The sequence below is a fragment of the Spinacia oleracea genome, chromosome 3 (genome assembly GCF_020520425.1).
Source record: "Spinacia oleracea cultivar Varoflay chromosome 3, BTI_SOV_V1, whole genome shotgun sequence".
NCBI classification, from domain to species: domain Eukaryota; kingdom Viridiplantae; phylum Streptophyta; class Magnoliopsida; order Caryophyllales; family Amaranthaceae; genus Spinacia; species Spinacia oleracea.
In genome coordinates this window covers 35404779-35428620 of record NC_079489.1, presented here as the reverse complement: position 1 = coordinate 35428620, position 23842 = coordinate 35404779, and the positions used below count along the sequence as shown (strand labels likewise).

The 23842-nt window shown below is 33.6% G+C and overlaps 4 protein-coding genes and 2 long non-coding RNA genes across 7 annotated transcripts; 2 read left to right on the top strand and 4 right to left on the bottom strand.

Moving 5' to 3' along the window:
• Window positions 1-88: 88 nt before the first annotated feature.
• On the bottom strand, window positions 89-3399 carry LOC110797858 (guanylate kinase 2-like). Its single transcript, XM_022002981.2, has 11 exons — window positions 3011-3399; window positions 2825-2875; window positions 2457-2564; window positions 2290-2363; window positions 2070-2199; window positions 1510-1872; window positions 1238-1359; window positions 1014-1149; window positions 895-940; window positions 700-805; window positions 89-597 (listed from the first exon to the last, which is right to left on the bottom strand). Exons 2-11 carry the CDS (start codon window positions 2825-2827, stop codon window positions 480-482), a joined length of 1206 nt encoding a protein of 401 aa, XP_021858673.1. The 5' UTR covers window positions 2828-2875; window positions 3011-3399; the 3' UTR covers window positions 89-479.
• Window positions 3400-6252: 2853 nt separating this feature from the next.
• On the top strand, window positions 6253-11845 carry LOC130468936 (uncharacterized). 2 transcript variants are annotated; one of them, XM_056837986.1, is made up of 11 exons: window positions 6253-6560; window positions 6676-6805; window positions 7418-7503; window positions 7779-8535; window positions 8629-8811; window positions 8915-8995; window positions 9081-9176; window positions 9803-10030; window positions 10604-10816; window positions 10907-11247; window positions 11330-11845. In XM_056837986.1, exons 3-11 carry the CDS (start codon window positions 7430-7432, stop codon window positions 11556-11558), a joined length of 2202 nt encoding a protein of 733 aa, XP_056693964.1. In that variant the 5' UTR covers window positions 6253-6560; window positions 6676-6805; window positions 7418-7429; the 3' UTR covers window positions 11559-11845. The 2 variants fall into 2 exon arrangements, with proteins under 2 accessions (XP_056693964.1, XP_056693963.1); XM_056837985.1 differs by having other exon boundaries at window positions 6254-6560; window positions 10604-11247; window positions 11330-11842.
• A 377-nt stretch (window positions 11846-12222) lies between these two features.
• LOC130468935 (uncharacterized) lies at window positions 12223-13604 on the top strand. The gene is made up of 3 exons (XM_056837984.1): window positions 12223-12311; window positions 12389-12598; window positions 13069-13604. The coding sequence occupies exons 1-3, from the start codon at window positions 12252-12254 to the stop codon at window positions 13183-13185; spliced, it is 387 nt and encodes a 128-aa protein (XP_056693962.1). The 5' UTR covers window positions 12223-12251; the 3' UTR covers window positions 13186-13604.
• Window positions 13605-14356: 752 nt separating this feature from the next.
• Window positions 14357-16221, bottom strand: LOC130468934 (uncharacterized). The gene is made up of 3 exons (XR_008929317.1): window positions 15698-16221; window positions 14708-14824; window positions 14357-14599 (listed from the first exon to the last, which is right to left on the bottom strand). It is a non-coding gene; the product is annotated as an uncharacterized lncRNA (long non-coding RNA).
• An 8-nt stretch (window positions 16222-16229) lies between these two features.
• On the bottom strand, window positions 16230-19120 carry LOC130469627 (protein FAR1-RELATED SEQUENCE 5-like). Its single transcript, XM_056839021.1, has 3 exons — window positions 17598-19120; window positions 16296-16648; window positions 16230-16234 (listed from the first exon to the last, which is right to left on the bottom strand). The coding sequence occupies exons 1-3, from the start codon at window positions 18947-18949 to the stop codon at window positions 16230-16232; spliced, it is 1710 nt and encodes a 569-aa protein (XP_056694999.1). The 5' UTR covers window positions 18950-19120.
• A 1591-nt stretch (window positions 19121-20711) lies between these two features.
• On the bottom strand, window positions 20712-23036 carry LOC110797868 (uncharacterized). The gene is made up of 2 exons (XR_008930310.1): window positions 22920-23036; window positions 20712-22795 (listed from the first exon to the last, which is right to left on the bottom strand). It is a non-coding gene; the product is annotated as an uncharacterized lncRNA (long non-coding RNA).
• Window positions 23037-23842: the final 806 nt, after the last annotated feature.

Sequence of the window (23842 nt, the reverse complement as noted above, 5' to 3'; positions counted from 1 at the left end):
TCACAACAAAACTATATCTCCCAACGCCGATTAAGGAGTCCTTGGCTACATTTTCGGAATAAAAAGGCAAAAGATTGGATGGTTTCGATCATATCCAAATGACCCCACGACTCTAGATTTATTGTCCACTTAACCAACCAAACACCAACTAATACATACCTGAATTTCAAATAATTTATGGACAGGTATCCTAAATCCTAATCCAGGTAGATATGATCTATAAACTCATCAACATCCGATGGTGAGATGTTGTGTAATCCAAACAAAACAAAAAATCCCTACAAATGATAGTTGGTGAATGCATCATTTTACTAAAATTGTGTAAATGTTGTCTCTCATTGGACTTTCTCTATCTTCTCCCATAATTCTGGCAACAAATGCCACTCTCCTTTTTAATGGTAACCAAAACAAAGGTAACCGAAAAAATGACCAAAATTAAAAAATAATTAAGTTGGTTGTTAGATTGTTTCAACTGATAGTTAACTCAGCTTTCCGAACCCATTGGTGAATGCTGCAAATGGGTAAACGGAGTATAAATCCAATCCTCGTGTCCGTCCGGGTGCCCCTCCTTTTAGTGAAGAGACATCCAGTACAAACCTGGTCAACCCCAATATAAAAACACTTTATTAGATGCATGTATCTATCTATCTATCTATACATAGCTGAATAAATTCGAATTAGAACGCGATAGAGACTTACGAGTTCTTTGATGCGTTTCCGAGATCTGATATTGTTGAATTTAAGTATATTTTGTTACCCACTTTTGATACTGACTTCACTAGAGGAAAACCAATCTTCTTTTGGGCTGAAAGTAACATTAACGTATCTTATCAGAATAACACTAACAACACATGATCATATATATGACCTAAGGTATCGAAATATAAATTTTACCAGATTGGTTTGTATTGTCAGCAAATTCATTTAAGCCCAGGAGATTCTGCAAACCGAAACAGACTAATTAGCATCTCACTATAAAACTATTCTAACCTTATTAAGTCATCAGTAATCACCTTCAGAGTCAGGTAACAGGCATCAAGGTCATCATTGATCAAGACATGATCAAAAAGACCAGGTGATCTTCCCTGTTCGAGCTCTCCCTTGGCATTGCGAAGACGCTTCTGGAGCTGATCCTCTGTCTCAGTTCCTCTGTTTCAAAGAGAGTTTCAAGTAAGTTAGAGTGAGACACATAAGTAAATCAGAACTAGGCATTCTAAATGCAGTAGCTCTAGTTTACCTAAAACGAAGCCTCTTCTCGAGATCTTCATATGATGGGGGGCAGATAAAGATAAAGATCGCATCAAGAGAACTAGCCCTCACTGACTTTGCACCTTGAACATCAATGTCAAGGATGCATCTCTGCGTTAAGACCAATATACTTGTCTCAAGGTTTTGTAACATAGAGAAGCATCAACCAATCTCTTTAAACAACTACGTAGTATCAGTTTTATACAACTATCCTATATGAATCGTTTTAAAAAAAATCCGGAAATGCAAAGTCGTGCTCACCTTTCCAGCATCTGCAACCACTTCAACAGATTCAACACTTGTTCCATACAAGTTTCCATGAACTTGGGCAAATTCGAGGAACTTTTCATCTTTAATATCCTCTTCCATCACATTACGCTCCGTAAAATGGTAATGAATCCCGTTAGTCTCCTTTTCTCTGGGAGCGCGCGTTGTATGGCTCACAGAAAATCCAAACATTGAAGGAAATTCCTTCATGAGCTTGGCAATCAAAGTACCCTTGCCCACACCGGAGGGACCACTGATAACAATAGGTTTTCCAGCATACCCCATAACTCCTTTACTCCAAGCAACTACATCACTTCCTAAAACCTTCTTCTGCTGTCTAACATATGGTGTGTCCACCTATCAATAAATTGAACCATTATTATCACAACCAACATATGATGATATGAGTGATTACAAATGACCAAGAAGGAAAGAACCATCTCCATATTGTTCACTCACATTTATTGTTATATCAGCTACTTCTAGCTAGACTTATCATTCAACCCAAATTAACTTTAAAACATTATAATGCTTCAATTGAAAAGGATGCTCACTTCAAGAAACCAAAGATCATCGTCTGTGATTGCACCATTCTTGATAACCATAACCCGGTCTTCACCGTGTGGTAGAGCCCAAAGATCAGAGCTCAGCTCTGGCTTTGTGCCTAAAACTGTAGGATACACCCTGCCATTTTCATAAACATCAACTTATTCCACATATAAATTGAACAAACTCCAACACAATAAACTGATTAAACAAACACTCGAAACTTACCATTTCTCCAAGGAATTATCAAAAACCTTAACTCCAATGGACAATGTTGAATCATCATAATCCCCAATTGCATACTAATACAAACCATCAAATGAAAAAATCAGAACAAATTGAATAACTATTACTTCTAAAAAAAATGGGGTTTTTGGGTTGGCAAATTGTTATACCTTTGTGTTACCTACAATAGTTGTTGTTTCCCTACCCCTGCAAATCAAATCATACCCATTTCCACAACTCTTCTCCAGATCATCAAACAGAAAAGCTGGTGCCTCACCCTGTCATAAACAACCCAGATCAGATACAAAACTAAACAGCTAACCATACATTTTGATCTACTTATATTTCAACGAACAAATCATATTAACTAATCAACAGGGTATAGGCAGGGTATATGGCGCTTTCTTTTGGGTGGACAGGATTCGATCCGAGGTCACGAGTACCTCTCCAAGACATTAACTAATTCACATGGTTTGGAGTTTCTAATTGTCTAAATCTTTCAAATAGAGGGAAATTAAACAAGAGCAACGAAACTTACCATTGGAGTAAATCTTCTTACTCCCACACAAGACTCAATTCAGCCAAACCACTGTAACAAAACAAAAAAAAATCAAAAACAAATTCATAAGCCCTAACAAAACATTAAAATGAACACAATGTCAGAACAGAAAAAATCTGCGCAATATTAACATAAACCCTAAATGGGTATTAACCAACAACTTACCCAAATCACAACTAAAACCAAAGAGATCACAGAAGCAATGTGAGATGAACCCAGAACCCAAAATCTCGATTTTTTTTTTATACAGCCAAAAAAGACAATTTTTTTTGAGGGGTTTTAAAGTAATCAGAAAAGACCCAATTAAAAGAATGAAAACCCTAATCAAAGATTGATTGAAAAAGGGTAAAAGATGACAACTTTAAGTGAAAATCAAATCAAATCAAATCAAATTAAAATTAAAATTAAAATTAAAATTAAAATTAAAATTAAAGAATTAGAAAAGTGGTGGAAGAAGTAAGGAGAAGAGAAGAGAAGGATTGGCATATTTGTAGGCAAAGAAAGAGAAATGAATTTAAAGTGAAGGAGGGAGGGGTTAACAACAACAGGTGGGGTTTCCTGGCTGCCTTTCTTTTTGGGTGTTTTCAATTTTTGTAGAACTTAACCCTGAATACCGGGTTCCTTCCTTTTCTTTTTCTTTTTTTTTTCTTTTCTTGTGGGTCCTTATTTTCTAGGGTCCTTATTTATGCGGTTGCAATGAAATTTCCTTTTTTCTTTACAAGGGAAATTACATACAAATATAAACAAGTTGCCATTGATAATTTATAAAAAAAAAACAAATAAACGTTGTTACTAGGGATGGCAGCGGGTCCAGGACTCTACCCGGATCCTGTCAGACCCTACCCTAAAATTAGGGTATGGATCTTTATTTTTTAGACCCTATAGGGTAAGGGTAGGGTATGGGCATATGCTGTTTTTTTTTGGGTAGGGTAAGTGTCTTAATTTTTCAGACCCGTACCCTACCCATACCCTACCCGCGGACCCTTAAGACCCATACCCTACCCATACCCTATATTTAGACCCACTTAAATTTTGTTATTTTTATGTACTTCACTTTTTTTGTAGGATCTTGATGATGAAGTAGATGATGATATGGACGATAACTACTACTAAAATACTGAATGGATGCCTATTTATTAACATTAATGTTGTGTATTTAAGAATGTGGGATTTTGTAATTTATGAGCTTCGTACTTTAAAATGTATTGTGTTTAAGGAAAGACAAGGATAATTTTTGAAGACTAGCTATTTATTTGTTTTAAAATGTCTTATTAATCGTTGTTCTTGTATTATTTTTGCATATTACATATAATTGCATACAAAAAAGGAAATAAAAGTTATAATTTTACGCGTAACCGCATAAGACCCTAGACCCTACCCATACCCTGTCGGACCCATAGGGTCCGGGTAAGGGTCTTATAATTTTAGACCCTGTAGGGTAAGGGTAGGGTATGGGTATATGTCAAAAAGTTAGAGTTAGAGTCCGGGTCCGGGTATTACTAGACCCTACCAAGACCCTACCCATTGCCATCCCTAGTTGTTACACATAAATTGATACACTCGTATAATAAAAGTTGGGAAGTGTCCTAGGAAGAATTTTGTTTGGGTTATAATTAGGTTACACACTAATTCCAAATCAGATTCAGTTGGATGAACTGGGATCGATTGCCGATCAAAAAATTACTACTCCTATGAAAGTGTTACTTTTGTCTCGATTTTGTAGCTGGCAAAACAATATACAAAAGGTCTTGTATGCACAAGGTGTACAATAAATTTATTGTATTAACATAACTTTTACCCAGTTTTCTATAACTTTTATCCAGTTTTCTCTAACTTTTATATTATTAAAAAAAAGTTGATAGATAAACATTTTAAAGTGTTAAATGATTAATTTCATACATTATCTAATTTTGAAGAAATATTTTTTATTAAAATGAAAAATTTTATCACTAAAAAATAGATAACTTTTACATATATAAGGGTAACTTTTAAACATTTTACGTCAACTTTAACTTCGGTTTACAACATTTATCGTGCACCCCATGTAAATAAGAATTTGACCCAAACTACATGACCGTGTACGAAATTGACCCTTGTTAAAATAAACTTGACCAAACTCAATCTGTACTGAATCTAAAATAGATATAAATCGAATGGACCCACTAAAATTATAATGTAGCTTAAATGAATTAGTTTCCTGGAATAAAATAATTTTCAATTAGACTCGAAATAGACTTGATCGGAATGAACCTAACTCGTACTTGACCCAATCTATCCTTACTTGATAATGATCTGTACCCAAATGGACTCAAACCAACACGCACCCTGACCCAAAATGACAGGTTTGCCACCTAGATCTACCTCATTATTAGGGCACATAGTTTAAGGTGGAGTTTTGAAGTACGTTACATATACTTCATATTATTTTATCAAAAATAAGAATAGTAAGTGAAAGATAGTAGGGTATTTATTTGATACTCCGTAATTAATTTTGATTGTACGATGGTGGTATGAAACACTAAGGGTACATGTTCTATTCACTTTTTTTTTTCTAAACTTATCGTGACTTATTTTAGTTATAAATTATACTTGGACAACTCTTAATTTTCCTGAACATATTTTATCTAAACTTATTTTCTGAAATAAGTAGGATAAGGTGAACATAATGGAGTCTAGGTCCCTAACTTTAAGTATCGGAAAGAAAAATTTGTTAAATAATGCTCCCTCTGTCCCACATTACACGTTACACTTTCCTTTTCCATCCTTCCCACACATTATTTGTTACACTTCCAAATTAGGAATTTCCCCACAATGATTATATTCGTCTCTCTCATCCCACTAACAAAAGTTTGGTCTCCACTGAAGGAAATAGTGCCCTTGGTCTAAGTATGCATATAATATTAAAGTCTAATAAATGCGGTTCAGTATTAATTAACAAGTTAATAATTCAGTGAGATCGAGTGAGCTGAATGCCTAGCTAGAGGCCGCTTCAGTTCAAGTGGAATTAATTATATTAATCCACAACTTACTCTTGACTGAACCCGTAGGGTCACACAAATACACTACTACATTTCAGAGCTAATGCAACGCCCAAATTCGTTGCATTAGGGGACAAAAACCGTTGCATTAGACCTAATGCAACGGCTCTAGACCGTTGCATCCGTTGGCGTTACATCAGGTCTAATGCAACGGCACAAGGACCTAATACAACGACTTTCTTTTAACCGTTGCATTAACTTTATGGCTAATGCGACGGCTAATTTGCTACAGTGCTACAGCTGTTACAACGGATGTAACCTAATGCAACGACTAATTATTGCTGAGCTAATATATATATATATATATATATATATATATATATATATATATAGAATTGCACTCAAATGAGAAGGGAGCTTAAAATGAGAAGAATGAGAAGGAATCGTGTGCGTTCATCGTGATTAAATCTAACCGCTGAAAACAAATCAATCGCGGTTTACTAATGGCATTTTCGTAAATATGAAAAAAAATCAAATGAGCAAACTTCTTTCCTCATTTTCGCGTTTTACTTTTCTCTCTCCTCATTTCCAGAACTCACGTTTTCTCTCTTCATTTTCTCTCTCCTCCATTTTCACTCGCCACCGTGTTCTCCTTCGTCACTTGCTACAACCGTCGCGCCGCCACCATCTCCAAATTTGTGACATTATCAACGCGTTGTCTTCTCTTCTTCAAATTTGTGAGTTTTTTTTGTAAATGTTATGGTTTGCATTGATGATTTATTAATTTCGTTTTTAATTTTTCTCATTTGAAAAGTAGTTAACATCAATTTTATTCTTGTTTTATGTGATTAGGTAGTAATTGAGGAAATTGCGAACAATTTTTGGCGAAATTCACTGCTCCGACAACTCTTCGCCGACGGTCACCACTCCGGCGACTTTTAACTCATCGCCGATCGTCTCAATATCTTCGTCCTCTTCTTTAGTGAGTGATTTTGGTGTTTTCAATTTTTAGGGTTATATAATGTGTAATTGTAGTTGATTTTTGTTGTTTGAAGTGAAATTGTGTAGATCTAATTTGACATAGCATTTAGTTTTTTTGTTTTTCGTGAATTATTTTTTTATTTTTAGTTTTATTTTTTAATAAATTTAGGTCATATTTAAATAAGCAATTACTATTTTGTGAAATTGAGCAAATAATTGAGCAATTACTATTTAAAATTAGCCATTTATATTTATTTTTGCTCATTTTTCTGGTTTTGGAAAATGTGTTCATTTATGAAAATGATCATTTTTCATATTGTTCTGAAAATCATGCTCGTTTATTTTGTTTTATAATTTGCTCATTTAATTTGTCTGGAAAAGTGCTCATTCTTGAAAATCTTGATCATTTTATTAATGTTTGAATTGAAACATTTGCTCATTGTTTGTAAATGAGTAAAAATTATTGTTTCGGATTTTAGAAATTTGTTCATTTATTTAAAATGAGCAAATAAATAACTACTCATTTGCTTCCATTTTGCTCATTTCTGAATCAACAACTATGCCTACTCTAAAATTCCATTTTATTGACTTTTTTTGATATTTTTTTTAACAGTATACATGTAAAATGGCTGATAACACTTCAACACCGAAGTTGCCTAAAGATGAAAATGTCACTGCTTCAAAAGCTGCTAAACCGAGGTACTAAACTTTTCATTCTCTGCATTTTGTGACAATGAGCAACATAACTTATACGAGAAACTTTCTTCTTCTATTAAAATTTGCTCATTTGACCAAATGAGCAAAATTATATTTTCCAGGCAGTTACTGCTTGTTGCAAAATTTGCTCATTTGTCCAAATGAGCAAAATTACATATTCTTGGCAGTTACTGCTTCTGCCAAAGTTTGCTCATTTGACCAAATGAGCAAAATTTAATAATTGATTATGAATGTGTTTTTTTTTAATTTTAATGTAGCTTGCGAACAGTATCGTTCAAACATATTGCAAGGAAACCTACAATACCTATAAAGAAAGAACTACCCAAGTTGTTGACAAGGATGTCCCCGAATAGTATTGCTCAACTGAACAAGACGATTTCTGCTTCTCAACGAAGTGCAATCGAGAATGTAGGCTTTGGGGACCTTTTATCTTTGAAAATCTCCAAACTGCCACTACATCTAGGTTTGTTTCTTGTGGAGAGTTTTGATGCTAATACGTGTTGTTTAAGAATTCACGGAAATGAATTCTTCATCACTGAGAAGGACGTGCACGAGGTGTTGGGGCTTCCTCTAGGTGTTGAAGAGATCAACTTGGATAATGATTGCAAGGACGTAGAAATCTTGGATTGTTGGAAGAAACAATTCAAGAAGTTCATGAAGGAGAAAGCAGCGAAAAAAGCAAAAAAAGTTAAGGCAGTTAAAGGTGAAAATGTGAAGGTGAAGGAGACTTTCACTCAACTGATTCCTGTTGGGGTTCTTACTGATCATTTGAAGTCAAGTAAAGCATCTTCGGATATGTGGTTGAGGAATTACGTAGTTCTTGTTACTTCGACTCTTATTCATGGAGGACAGAACCAATTTGTTAACTGCTGGATTCTGCGTTATTTTAAGGAAATGAGTCAAATCAAAAATTTGAATTGGTGTAATTTTGTGCTTCAATGCTTGGTTAACAGTAAGATGTACTGGGAAGAGGTAGAGGGAAGATGGTTTGCTGGATCTTTGGTATTTCTTATGGTAATTACTGTTTTTTTCTTCTTTTTTTTTTTTTATAAATTTCATTCACATTCTCTTATTTATCATCTAATCTTTTTTTTCTTTTTTTTGTAGCTGTTCTATGTGGATAAAGTTGCCTTAGAGGAAGTGCGTATTGAAAGATCACTGCCTATAATAAAAGGATGGAATTGTAATATGCTATCCACACGAGAAAAACTTGAGATCGAATTGGGTAGGATTGCATTCCACGGGATGAATGATGCAGTAGATAAGGGTGAAACATCTGGAACTCAAAAGGTATTCAATTCAATACCTTTTTAACTGCTTTTCCTTTTTTTTTTTTTTTTTTTTTTTATTATTTTGAGTTTGAATAGTATTAACTTTTTATCACTTTATTTAGCAACAAGAAGAGGTTATTGAAAATGAGAATCCCGAACAAAATGTACCGACTGAACAAGAAGTTCCTGAATATCAATCAAAGGTTAATTTTTGTATATTTTTATTTCATATTGTTTAAGCACTTTATACCCCTATATTAACACGGATTGTTTTTTTTTTTCTTGAAGGAAAACGCTTCTGCTTGTCCTGAAGAGAATGAAGCCCCTCAAATTGTAGAAAATGTCAACCCTCCTGTTGAGAAGAACAAGTTTCAGTTGAAACAAGTAAGTAACATTTGTTAAAATGAGCATTCTGAAACTTGCTCATTTGTTAAAATGAGCAAAATGTAACTTGCTCATTTTGACAAATGAGCAAAATTTGAATTGTTCAATTGTCCAAATGAGCAAAATATAACTTGCTCATTTGTCCAAATGCGCAATTCAAATGTAAGTTGTTCATTTGTCCAAATGAGCAAAATGTAACTTGCTCATTTTAACAAATCACCAAAATTTGGATTGCTCATTTGTCCAAATGAGCAAAATATAACTTGCTCATTTGCACAAATGAGCAAAATTTGAATGTAATTTACTCATTTATGCATCCCTGATTAAATTCGTATTTATCCTCTCGGGACTCGTGTACCCAATTTCCCACTCCCTCGATTTATGCTGATCTCATGTATACGTGCTTATTGATTTCTCAATCGTTCAAACGAGCAATGAAAAAATACAGAGGTTTGAGTCAAAAATAAGAAATCAACAATCCTCAAACTTCCTCAATTCTATCACATTGATTTCACCACCATCATAGGATTTGAGTTGAATTCCCTAAGCCTGTTTTAGTTCCTCGATCAGAATATTCTCATTTAAAGTTCGAGTTTAAAGTTTTGCTTATTGTGTCATGTTTGTAGGATTGTATTTTGGAGTTGGCTGTTGCTGCTAATGAACTTGCAATGGCAATGGAGAAGTTTCAGCTAAAGGCGCAACAAGCATATTCTGATTTCCCAGATGATCAAAGAATTCAGTCCTTGAGAGATTCAGCTTCAGTTGTGTGGGACAACTGTTCTTCTACAAACAACGTCAACCAAACAGAGAATGTTGTTACTCCCAATCCAAATATAACAGAGAATCAATCTGGGGTATGATTACGACTTTGTATAATTTTTATCGATCACCTTAATTACTTTTGCTGTTGCAAATGGTTTTGATCAGTTGAAGACATATTTTACTAAACCAGGAAAATGAGTGTTCAATATATAGTCTTCCCAGTTAATAGCTTTTTGTTCAAAGTAGAATATATCTGTTTCCAACCCTCTTTCTTTCGCTGCCATCCTTAACTTGTCGGTGAATATATCTTTGTGAATATTAGAAATGAGCTAGTAATTTTTAATTGAGTTATTACATTTTTTGTGTGGAATTTGGGATTGATTAAATTGAGGATTTTTGGTAGAGTTTCTGGGTGGTCTGGGAGGAGGAGGAAGAAGAAGTTATTAGAAAAATTACTCATATTTCATGTAAATGAAAAAAAAAATTTACTCATTCTTTTCAAATGAGCAAAAAAAAAAATTAAAATGAGCAAAAAAATCTGCTTATTTAAAACAATCTGCTCATTTGTTCAAATGAGCAAAAACATCTGCTCATTTGTTCAAATGAGCAAAGATAAGGACTGATTCATAGAGCTACTTAGATTTCTGATTCTTTTTTTTGTGCAGATTCCTCGTGAAGAGCGTGCTGAAATTCCTCGTGAAGAGCGTGCTGAAATTCCTCGTGAAGAGCGTGCTGAAATTCCTCGTGAAGAGTCTGTTCTAAGATTTAGCCAAGATGAAGATGATGAGTTTTGGAGGAATCCGATTGTGATTAAAGCTTGGGATGATATTGTTGAAAAAGGGATACGAAACAAAAATGCAAGATGTGCACAGGAGCTGGTACCCCCGTCCTTTAGCCTTGGTCTTGACTCACCGCTTAATGAAACTGTTTCTGAAATTGCTGCTGATGTTTTACACAAAATTTTGAAGGATAACGAGGTTGAGGTGGATGATACTCTGCCAGGGATAGACACTGTTATTAAATTCCATGAAAATGCAATTTTTGAAGAAGCCGTGTTTTTAGAGAAAGAAGTGGCTGAAAGAGAACTGAGGTTGGATAGAAGGAGGAATCAGAAAAAGAGGGATTCACCAACAAAAGGAAAAGGACCCTGTGAGGTAAACAAAAGGCAGAAGGTGGAGAATAGGGAAGTTACTCTGTCGAAGTCTTTGTGCTCACCATATAAGGATCGAATGGTGAATATAAAAAGTGCGCTAACACCTGCACAAAAAGCCATTGTGGATTATGTGATAAACCCTCAAGAACCTGCTGAGTATGTTTCTTATCATTTTTTTTTAAAAAAAAAAATTCATTTAACTTACATTCTGATTTATTACTTGATTTTTTTTTTTCAGTGAAAAACTTTTTGTGTGGAAAGTTGGTGAACGTGATGAATTTTCTTTGACAAGGCTTCATTTTCAGTCATTCAAACAAGGCAATGGAATGTTCTCTCCCATAATTGACGCTTGGTCGTTGATTCTAAATTCCAAAGAACAGTACAAATCTGATTCCTCACCGGCTCGTTTCTTTTTCAGTTGTCTACCAGCAGTAAGTTTTTATTTCTTGTTAAAAAATCTTCAATGATTTTGGTTGCATTTAAGTTTCTCATTTAGGGCATTGGCTATATCATCTCCTGAATTATCAGAATGCTTAGTCCCCCTCCCCTGTCTTAAGGCCAAGGGATGGACATTCAGCTATTTGAACAAAACATTGGCACATTGCTACAAATATTCTAAACGAATTAGTTTCTGCCTCTCTGGTGAGAAACTGTTTGAGTACGCTACTCCTGTAGTCTCCCAACCCCCTATTTCACTCAGAGTTTTCATTTTTCACTAAGTAGCCATGTCAGTTAGTGCTTGTGCCAGAAAGTTACTTCTTCTATTTTACTCATTTGACCAAATGAGCAAAATTATATTTTCCAGGCAGTTAGTGCTTGTTGCAAAATTTGCTCATTTGACTAAATGAGCAAATTTTCATATTCTAGGCAGTTACTGCTTGTGCCAAAATTTTCTCATTTGCCCAAATGAGCAAAATTACATATTCCAGGTAGTTACTTCTTGTGCCAAAGTTTGCTCATTTGACCAAATGAGCAAACTTTGCAGAATCGATGTTGGCTTTGCTTCGGCACCCCTATTATTGCATATCAGCTTATTCATTTGCTCAATATTCTCATTGTTTAAACATAAACACATATCGTCTTTTATTTATTTCTTACATCTATTTTTTATCATTTTAGGAAATGATTTTCTTGTCTGCTTCAACACTCTCCTAAATTCAATGGATTTGATTGATTGGGTTGAAGGTTTTCCAAGTTATTGTAACCTTATGAAGAACCTGGTATACAATTATAATCTCTTACATTTGTTTATCTTAGCTATTGATATTTACTAATACACGTGTTATATTTTATACAGAGGTATGCATTTGCCCACGTGATGGGAAATCAGGGCTCGGTACAAGGTAACTTGTTGAAGAAAGATATCATGAATATGACTTCTTGTCTGCTGCCTTTTGATTGGCAATCCACTGATGCTGCGCACGAATACTGTGAAATTTCTCTTATGCGGCACATGGAGGCCTATATGGGAGTGAAAAAGTGGGATTGTGGTTTGAAGAAAAACGATGTAAGTATTTTAATATTGATAGTATTTTTAGTAGAAAATAGTTGCTTTCTACTGTTTTCTTCCAGTGATATATTTCTTGTTCAAAATTTTTCTTAAATCAATCTCTACTCTTCTACTGTAAGGCATGCACCATAATTTTACCAACCATATTAAATGAAAGCAGTAACAATCAAATTCAAGCAAAACAAAATTAATTTGCTCATTTGATCAAATGAGCAAAATTAATGAAAAATCTGCAGTTTTGCTTCCAAATAATCTGCAGTTTTATAAAGTAATATGCAGTTTTTGTAGATTACTTTATAAACCTTTCCTCCAAATAATCTGCAGTTTTTGGATCAGAATTCTGGAATTTTTTTATAAAGTAATTCCTTTTGTTTCAAGTACTCAAGTTCATCGCAACATGGAAGGGTGTTTGCTGTTTACTAGGTCAACGCCACTAAATTTTGATTAACGGATGTTTTTTTTTGCAGCTATTGACAATGGACAAACTTGCTTCCAAATATTGCGTGGATATAATCAAAAGTGATATCAATGAAGCATCAGTCATCATAGACAAGAAAATCAAAGGCAAAACCAGAGTTAGCTAAAGATGATCTCATATTCTTCTAATTTCTGCAAAGAAGGAAATGATGGGTTGTTCTGCACTGCTGATTCCATTAGCGTCCTTGACTTCCGTCAGCCATCTGGTATTGGTCTTAAGATACCTAAGATTGGTGTAACTGTTCAGTCAGTATCTTCTCGAGGGGATTCTGTATATCTTGGTTGTAGTAGTGTTGTTTCAGCAGTAAAGAAATAGGTGCAATTTTGAAAGTTAAACATTCGGTCATTCTTTGTAAATGATCAATTTTGAAAGTTCGGAATTCAAACATTTGCTCATTATTACTAAATGAGCAAATATTAAAGTTTCATTCATTGTTACTAAATGAGCAAATAGGAGTCTAAACATTTGCTCATTATTTATAAATGAGCAAATATCAAAGATCTAATTTATATTTGGTGTTTGATAGCTCATTTGGTTTTATATGAGCAATTTTTTAATTTCGGAATTTAAACATTTGCTCATTATTTTACTAAATGAGCAATTTTAAATTTTAAATTTCGATATTTGAGCAAATTTTAAATTTCGAAGTTCGATATTTGCTCATTGATTGTAAATGATCAATATTTGAAGTTCGGTTTTTTTCTTTTGCTCATTGTTCCTAAATGAGCAAATATTAAAGTTCGGAATTTAAACATTTGCTCATTATTACTAAATGAGCAATTTTTAAAGTTTGGAATTTAAACATTTGCTCATTAATACTACATGAGCAAATGTTAAAGTTTCTAAATGAGCAAATACTAAATGAGCAAATAGGAGTCTAAACATTTGCTCATTTGTCTCTAAATGAGCAAATTTTAAATTTCGAACTTCGATATTTGCTCATTGATTGGAAATGAGCAAAATTTGGAAGTTAAAAGTTAAACATTAGTTCATTGTTTTTAAATAAGAAAATTTTGAATTTCAATTTAATATTTGCTCATTGTATTTAAATGAACAAAAAATATAGATTAGATTCTAAATATTTGCTCATTATTCTAAATGAGCAAATATTTAAGTTTCGAATCCAAATATTTGCTCATTTGTTTATAAATGAGCAAATTTTAATATTCCTTATGTTTTGCACTCCTCTACTGAACAATGCAGTTCAGATCATCAATGCAGTTCACAAGAAATAAATAGAACACTGAACTAAGCAGTGCAAGATGTAACACAAGAAATAAACACAGCAAAAATATTTTCTCATTTGTTTCCAGTGCCAATTGTATTCCACAATAATTAGTTGTTACACTTAAATACGTTCCAAAATGTACAAAATTGTACTCAAAAAGAATAACTAAGCAGGAAATGTTTATGTTGCTTTTGCTCATTCTTCCCAAAGCTTCCCTTGCTAAGCATTCAGCAGCTTCTTGACGATCATCTACGTGCCTAAATATGTCCACTGCTTCTAGATTCCTAGTTACCTGAGAGAGCCAAAGAGAATGTTTCTAGTAAATAATGTCCACTGATCCGGAAAGAGCATTACACAACTATGAATGAATACTGATCGAGTGAGTACATTAATTACTAACCTGTGATGTTGATGTTGATGTTGATGTTGTGGCATCAGATTAAACCAGACAGGAGATTTGAGAGGGGTTTGTAAGTTGGGGCATTGTGAAAACAAGGTTACCCTATCATCTAGTAGGCTGTAACCAAACAGAATTACACTTCCAGTCAGAGGTTTACAATAACCAAACAGAATTACACACAGCAACTATAACAGAATAGAGATGGGTGGGTGATCAAGAGATCACGAACGTAACATTAATAGAGTAACCATTCTGTTATCTTTGCCACGTGAAATAAATAATTCTAGGTTAAAACACTTATTACTAGTCACACTTTCTGATCCGCAAAAGAGACAATATCTTCCCCTCTAGCCCTTACAGTAATATCGAGTTACAGAACCGACAACAATAAATGGTTACTCCATCTTGCAGAGTGGATTAAGATTTTGAGGTTTTTACTCGTGATCATTACCCCCAATCAGCACATAAAATTCAAAACCGCACCCAGTAATCCAGGAATCTATCATAGCTTACTTTATACTTTACCCGACCCCGACCCCCCTCCTCCTGACACACCTCTCCTTCAACCCTCTGTAAATTAATTCTAATCCCTCTCCAAAAGGAAAATGCAATATGTTGAGCTAACAACAATAAACAACTAGGCAAGAGTATATATTGACCATCAACATTTAGGGAAAACTTGCCCACCAGCAGAAAATCAGGAGGAGACTTACAGTAAGAAGGTATTAAAAGAATAATTGTGTTGATGTTGATGGTCAATATATACTCTTGCCTATCATCTAGTAGGCTGTAAGAAGATACAAATTTGAGATCATCATCATTAACAAAGTAGACACAATTCCCTTGGACTCCATGAAAACACCACACATCAAAACTTAATCTTAAGCTAGAATTCATGTAAACCCCATACATCAAAACTTAACTGGTGAAAAGGTGCCAAAAACACAGATTGACAGAAAGTAAATAAGCTGAATTTAATTTGGCAGTTACCTTGCTTAGGTTGTAGTTTTGTTCGGGCAGTTACGACTGTCGTGATAATCATATGCCCCACAAGCTTTACATTTTCTTTTGGGTTTCTGACTTTGCTCAATTGCTGCCTCCTTTTCTCCTACTATTCTATGTCTCTTGCCTTTATTCTTTGATGGTATTGGATTTTGGATATTGAGGTTAGAAGACGCACTAGGACCAACAAAAAGCTCCATCTCTTGAGTTTTTGTCATTGGCACACACTTTCCTTTTTCTACCAAATTCTTACTAAAATCTCTAAGATTATCGAGAAATTGTTGCAAATTTTCCTCATTTCCCTCTGCAAGGCCTACACAGTTAAAAATCTCCGACCAGACTTCCCCTAACATTTTAGTTGTTGTGTTCATCTTCCTACATTCTTCAAGGAAGTTACCATGCATATCAAAAATTGGCCTTTTGGTTGCCTCTTTTGTCCATCGATCAAGAATGTAGTACTCTGGAATCTTTGTAACTTGTCTTGCATTTAAAACACATATTGCATGTTTACATAAAATCCTCAATCTCTCAAACAATTTGCAAGAACATGATGTCATGAGATTTCCAGAATTAAATGTTACCTTACTTGTTTTCTGTCGAGAATGGTCCATGACTTGTGCGATTTCAATATTTTCTTCCATTCTAATAGAACTAATCCCACATCTGAAACAAGCCTTGTACACCTCATCCTGGAACATGTAGAACATTTTTCTGGTATACACCTCAGCTGCATGTTTCTCCAAAGGCAATGGAGTTATAAATTGAGGAACAGAGTGAATGGATTCTGTATTTAGCTTATCTTGCTTGTGCCTTTGTGCATCCATTGCACTTTCAAAACGCATGTAGAATTCTACAAGTGTCACATGCGGATTGGTGAAATTATTGAAAAAACTATTCTCACTTTCTGATCTAGAGGTAGTTCTTAAAATGCCTCCTAACCTGCATTCAATAGCTTAACATATGAAATTTATGACATTTAAAACAAAAAAGTAATCAAAAAATTTTCTGCTCATTTGCACAAATGAGTAATATTTTTGCTCATTTAGACAAATGAGTAAATTTTCTACACAAGTAACTATTATGGTTTGGACAGATTTCTGCTCATTTCCAAAAATGAGTACCTTTTTTGCTCATTTAGCCAAATGAGTAAATTTGTTTTGCTCATTTGTCTAAATGAGTAAATTTATTTTACTCATTTAGACAAATGAGTAAATGAATTTTGCTCATTTGCAGAAATTAAAGTTTCTGATTTTAAATGAGTAAATTTATTTTGCTCATTTGTCTAAATGAGTAAATTTATTTTACTCATTTAAACAAATGAGTAAATGAATTTTGCTCATTTGCAGAAATTAAAGTTTCTGATTATGAATGAGTAAATATATTTTGCTCATTTGTTTAAATGAGTAAATTTATTGAGATGAATGCAATTCCAAAACCCCAAATCAAACCAAATTTGAATTACACAAAATGCAAACATCATCTGAACAATAAAAAAACAACACCCCAATTATAGAAAAGGAGCAAGAATAATTAATAAAAAAAACAAAAGTTGTACCTAATTAATCAAAAAAGGCACAGAAAAAATCAGAAACCCACAAATCTAATAAGGCAGGATTCAAGAAGACAGGATACAAGAAGACTTCAAAAAAGTGAATGCAGGACGTAACTGATCTGGAAAGAGCATTCTCAGCAACTTAATCTTAAGCTAGACTTCAAGTAAACACCATACATCACAACTTAACTGGTGAAAGGTGCCAAAAAAAAACAGATTGACAGAAAGTAAATAAGCAAAAATGATATCAAATTTTTGATGAGATTAAATTAGATTAACAAAATAACAAAATTTGACATCAATGCATATTAATAAAGAGAGAAAATGCTGCCATACCTGAGATCTCTAAAGTAGCATGGTATCCAATGTTCTCTTATTGAAAACATATGTTGGAACCAACCATTCTCCACAAGGTTATATTGAACCATAAGCGAGTTCCAAGTAGCTTCAAATTCCTCGGATTCTTGTTCCATGTCCCACACACACTCATTTAACAACTTAAGAAAATCTTCATCTTGTTTGAGCTCAGGGCCTACTTTTTCAGGAACTTTTTTCATTATATGCCACAAACAAAGTCGGTGGCGAGTGTTAACAAACACCTCATTTATGGCAACTTTCATTGCTGGATCTTGATCGGTTATCAAATATCTAGGCTCACAATTTCCCATAGCATTAAGGAAAGTCCTAAAAAGCCATTCAAATGATTGAGCATCTTCTTTAGAAAGTAAACCAACCCCAAATGTTATGCAAGACTTGTGATGGTCTACTCCGGTGAAAGGAGCTAAAACCATTGAGTATGTGTTGGAGTCGTAGGTGCAATCAAAGGATATCATCTCTCCAAACAATGAATAATTTTTACGGCTAGTTGCATCCGCCCAAAACAGATGGGAAACATGATCATGTTCATCTAGGGCATAATCAAAGTAGAACCCATTGAAAACATCTCTTTTTCGTATAAAATTCTCAATTAACATCTTAGCATCATCACCCTTGATGTGCTCCTGCAAATCTCTATGAAAGTTCATAAAGTCTTTCATTGTGGCTCCAACATTGTCGTAACTACCTACATTTTCCTTAAATAGCCGAAAAGATTTCGTTGGTCCAATGTTCATTCTTGTATTATTATTCACAAAATTCTTGTGAACCATCGTCATTTTCCTTGAACTTCTCAAATATGGCATGGATGTAGGAGAGGCTAGGCAATGGTTATGAGGCTCAAAAAATTTGGTAACTTTGTATTCTCCATCTTCATTGATAAGATTCCAAATGATTCTAGCCTTGCAACCAACTCGCTTTGAGTTTCTTTTACGGCGTCGCTTCCCTTTTTCATCATAATTACCTTCGGATTCTAAGATACCTTCTCTACTACAAAGATAATACTTTTGAATGATACCTTTGCTATTCTTGTATACCGTAGCTGAACGAACGTCAAAACCACATATTACAGCATACTCCTTATAAAATTCGATAGCCTTTTCTAAAGTTTTGAATACCATTCCTTCACGTGGTTTCTTATCTTCAACACAATATGGAATCCATTCCCTAGTTCCATCTTGAGTCAGATATGTTTCTGCTCTAGGACTTCGAATATATTCGATTGGTGTAGGTTGTTCTGTAGGCACTGTAGAGACTGGTGTAGGCGCCGTAGGTACTGTTCTATGCTCCATAGGTTCTGTTGTAGACTCCATAGGGACTGTCGTAGGCACTGTAGATACTCTTGTAGGATTTGCAGGCCCCTCCTTTGCAGGCTCTGTAGGCTCTGTTGTAGGAACTGCAGTAGGAACTGAAATAGGCAATGCACAAGCCAAAAATAATTACATATATTAAATGAAAGCAGTAACAATCAGATTCAAGCAAAACAAAATTAATTTGCTCATTTGACCAAATGAGCAAAATTTAATATTCCAGGCAGTTACTGCTTGTGCAAAAATTTGCTCATTTGACCAAATGAGCAAAATTAAAATGAGCAAAATTAAAATTAAAATTAAAATGACCAAATGAGCAAAATTAAAATTTGCTCATTTGACCAAATGAGCAAATTTACATATTTCAGGCTTTTACTGCTTGTGGTAAAGTTTGCTCATTTGACCAAATGAGCAAAATTTAATATTCCAGGCAGTTACTGCCTGTGCTAAAATTTGCTCATTTGACCAAATGAGCAAAATAATTTCTTCCACACATTTACTGATTTTGTCCATATTTGCTCATTTGAACAAATGAGCAAATAATTTCCAAAAAATCAGTTTTGCTTCCGTAATTAGCATAAATGAGCAAAATTAGCATAAATGAGCAAAATTGATTCACCCTAAATAGTTGTAACAACTTTGCTCATTTGCTCAATTGGGGGTTTACACTCTAAACAGTTGCAACAATTTTGCTCATTTGGTCAATTGGTTCACACCCTAAATACTTGCAACAATTTTGCTCATTTGCTCAATTGGTTCACACCCTAAATACTTGCAACAATTTTGCTCATTTGCTCAATTGGTTCACACCTTAAACAGTTGAAACAATTTTGCTCATTTGCTCAATTGGTTCACACCCTAAACAGTTGAAACAATTTTGCTCTTTTGCTCAATTGATTATCAGTTGCACTCTCTTTTTTGTTTCTTCAAAAACCAAACAGCAGGGACTTTAAACCCTTCCTAAAACTCAACATGAGTAATTAAAAATTTATGCAATTTACATACCTAATTTTCGCAATTTTCATTCAAAATTACTAATCAACTCTATTCACTATAAATTAATTATTGTTTCATTTATTTTAATATTTTCGCAATTAAAAACAGGGGTTTACTCTCCCTTTCAATTTCTCATGAACAACCAAAGACACAATCAAAATTTATGCAAAATTCATTCAAAATTAACGCAATTTTAATCAATTCATGTTCACAATTAATTTGTAATTTGTTCAATAATTTCGAAAGTTTAGTTTTAAAATTAAAGCTAATTAATTTCAACTAAAAATTAAAAAAAGTACCTTCCATTATGGACGAATTTGAATAGCTTAGCAAGAAGGATGATAAAAACGAGTTGGAAGAATTAATTCTTGGTTTCAGCCATGGACGAATTGCTCATGATTTCTTTAATTCTTGTTTCTTGGATTTCCTAGGTTTTCGCCATTGAAGAGTTTTCGAAAGAAGAAAGAGAATTGTCGGGGTTTGGGGGGAAATTATGTGGCGTTATTTCTTGGTTTGGGGGTTTGTCGCGTTTTTTTCACGCGCCAGATCTACGGCTCAGAATTTCGCGAGATCTACGGCTACGATGGCTTCCTATTCTTCCCATTTTAATGTCCTTCTCATTGGAGGGGGACCCTATATATATATATATATATATATATATATATATATATATATATATATATATATATATATATATATATATATATATATATATATATATATATATATATATAAATTATTTTTTATACTATATATCATACACATCTAATTATTGACGTATAAAGAGAATTTTTATTGATATATAGAAATTAAGAGTACATACATACATGACGCTGCCCTTAGAAAAAATTACAAATTAAATTGAATCACTCGATTATCCAAAGTACTAATGAAAGCTAAAAAATTATTCATCAACTATTTATTTATGACATTCAGTTTACAACAGCTTAAGTCGGAGGTATCACCATATCTAGTTGAAGTCTGTAGTTCTTCTCTGATGCATAAGTTGGATAAAAATAACTGAATTAATATTCGTCGCCTTCCCGTGCCATCTTCACACTTTTCGCACTTTTTTTCCTGTGTCTCTTTCCCATCAATATTTTCCCACTTTCTTCCATATATACACAAAAGCGAGCAACTACACATGAAAGAGCAGAAGCCTATTATATCAGATAAAAAAATGATCTGAGACTGAGAGGTATTGACAAAGATAGTCGTGATGCTCACTTGGTACCTGCACAATACTAGTGGAAAAATAAGGAAGAAGATACAAATAACCTGCCTTTTTAAGCTCTTTCTCAATCTAAGAAGCAGTAATGGGAGAATAAAAATACTTGATAGAGCTAGGTTTGTGACATAAGCATTTTGCTGAAAACACCAAAAACCCATCAATTACAGTAAAATCGTTACTAATACGTATAAGTATTAATAAAGAAAATAAAGGAAGCCCATACTCATAAACAATACATGTGGAAGAGATAGAGGAACTAAATACAATTTTTAGACTCGAAGTCTGGAAGAATAAGAACAACTCTGCTTCAACCTCTGCCAACTTGGGGACTGATCTCTTGTAGCAATTTCTATGCCAAGCAATTTTCCCATTTTTCTTTTAAATTCAAACTCAACTTTTGGATGACACTTCAACATTTTCATAGATATTTCCTTGCCCCGTGTATCAATGTTAGTGTAACATGATTCCAACTTAATGTAGTAGTACATATCCTTGATGATCAGGATGCCATATCGATATCCATATTCCAAAACCTACCTAGCACATCTACATTGTCAAGTATATCCTCTATATGGATATATTTATACCATAGTTGATCATGATATAGATGTTATGACTACGTAATTTGGACATGGATAAGAACAAAAACTAAAGATCAATTAATTAGAATATATTGCATAATTAAAAATTTAAAACTCAAAAGTACTAATTATTGAGGGGAAGATCCGAAGAACCCTATCCCTCTCCATGAAACTTTCTTGTTCTTCTTTAGGGGATTAACTAAATGAATTAGGTGACTGCACAAGAGAATTCGTTGTCAAAGAAAGCAATACTCTTAGTAAAGCTTAGTGAGAGTTGTTTCTTGTCTTCTCAACTAGACCAACAGAATGAAACTAACCATTGCATGATAAGCTCACATAACCTCTCATACCTATCATTAGAAACATTATCACATAAACCACCCAATTTTATGCAAAACATGGCATGTAGATCAATATAAACTTCTATGTAACAACAAAATTCTAGACACTAGTTATAAAAAGCTACGAATAATGAACATGTTCAATCACACAGACGAGACACTATTAGTTAGAAACGCAAGTTTCTTTAAAAATTCTAATTGTGGCAGTACATATGAGTGAAACAAGCTTATACTTTACGGGAAACAAGATTCAATGCAATTTCGCTAAAAAAGAACCATCATCTGATTAAATTGATATCATCACCAATTGTTTGATTGAACTCCTCAAAATTATAATCCATAATATCCAAGTAAACAGAATATTTAATTACATTCTCAATTCTGGGGCATAAGTTAAAGGTTTAAAGCCCAGGGTAAACAAGAATTAGTGAAGGAACCCGATTACCTGCAATATCAAGAATTTGCTGCCTTATTTGAGCGCAGTAGAGCATCGGAAAAACTCAAATTTCGGTCGATCTATCAAACCTCGACCATGCCAATCCACAACCAAAACAAAAAAATGGTTTATTTTTTCATTAATTGAATTAATTGTTTCACATACAAACCTGAAGAAATTAGACAAGATCATAAACCTAATTTGAGTTTGTTAATGCAGAAAAGTGGGATGAAAAGGAGAGAATTTCCTCATCAAATCTGAAATCTGAAAATCAGAAAAACATTACGATTAAAATCACATCGAATTAATAAGAAAGCACTTATAAGAGAGATAAATTTGCGGATCATGATTGAAGAAGACAGATAAACGACAGGGTTTGATAGCGAACACATTAGAGAGATAAAATTGCGACCACGGCGAAAGAACCAGCAACTATCTGAAGAACAAGATGAAGAAACCTCTTTTTTTTTTTCCACAAATTCTTATTTACAATGGGTGTACAATAAATATTGTATACCGGAGTAAAAGTTAACTCAAAATGCTTAAAAGTTAAGCTTATATATGTAAAAGTTATGTATTTTTTAGTGATAAATTTTTTAATTTTAGTAAAACTTATTTATTTAAAATGACCAATAATGTATAAAATTAATCATTTAACCCTTTAAAAAGTTTATCTATCAACTTTTTTATTATTAATATAAAAGTTAATCAAAACTAGGTTAAAGTTACAAAAAATTGGGTAAAAGTTATCTTGTTGTACAATAAATTTATTGTACACCTAGTGCGCGCAAGACCTTTTGTTTTTTTTCCTCAGATCTAGAGTTGTTGGGTAGGTATGAATTTGGGAGTTTCTCTCTAATTTTCATCTGCTGAAAAAAAGGGATTTTTGTTATGAAATATAATATGGATGCCCATTATACCCCCATTAGTATTTCCGGAATATTCTAGGGTTCAGTCAAACCCTAACTATTGTATCCTATATATACCCAGTATTATATGGAATAATGGAGACAACCCTACTTTCTCTCTCATCTCTCCTGTTTTATTCACAACACGTTATCAGCATCAAACCCTAGCCGACTGAGCGAACGAGAAATAAATAATCATCTACCATTGAGGTAAGTATTATCACTTTTCTTGTTATCAAATTAGCGACTATTTTTATTTACTGGATTTGATTAATTAAGAAACAACAAGAACTTTTGATTGTGTTTTAATTTGCCGCAAGATGAGTCGGAGACTCGTACAGTTATGTTTTCCGTTTACCGAAATTGAGAAGATGCACAACTAATTTGCCGCATGTTTGTGTAT

Coding starts and splice junctions, on each gene's coding strand:
- LOC110797858 (XM_022002981.2), bottom strand. Junction 2,200..2,289: donor GATAATTCCTTGGAGAAATG/GTAAGTTTCGAG, acceptor TGAAAATGGCAG/GGTGTATCCTACAGTTTTAG. Junction 1,873..2,069: donor ATGATCTTTGGTTTCTTGAA/GTGAGCATCCTT, acceptor ATTTATTGATAG/GTGGACACACCATATGTTAG.
- LOC130468936 (XM_056837985.1), top strand. CDS start 7,430: ATGGCTGATAACACTTCAACACCGAAGTTGCCTAAAGATGAAAATGTC. Junction 8,536..8,628: donor GATCTTTGGTATTTCTTATG/GTAATTACTGTT, acceptor TTTTTTTTGTAG/CTGTTCTATGTGGATAAAGT. Junction 9,177..9,802: donor ACAAGTTTCAGTTGAAACAA/GTAAGTAACATT, acceptor TCATGTTTGTAG/GATTGTATTTTGGAGTTGGC.
- LOC130469627 (XM_056839021.1), bottom strand. CDS start 18,949: ATGGAGTCTACAACAGAACCTATGGAGCATAGAACAGTACCTACGGCG. Junction 16,649..17,597: donor TGCTACTTTAGAGATCTCAG/GTATGGCAGCAT, acceptor TATTGAATGCAG/GTTAGGAGGCATTTTAAGAA.
- LOC130468935 (XM_056837984.1), top strand. CDS start 12,252: ATGGATTTGATTGATTGGGTTGAAGGTTTTCCAAGTTATTGTAACCTT. Junction 12,312..12,388: donor GTAACCTTATGAAGAACCTG/GTATACAATTAT, acceptor TATTTTATACAG/AGGTATGCATTTGCCCACGT. Junction 12,599..13,068: donor GTGGTTTGAAGAAAAACGAT/GTAAGTATTTTA, acceptor TTTTTTTTGCAG/CTATTGACAATGGACAAACT.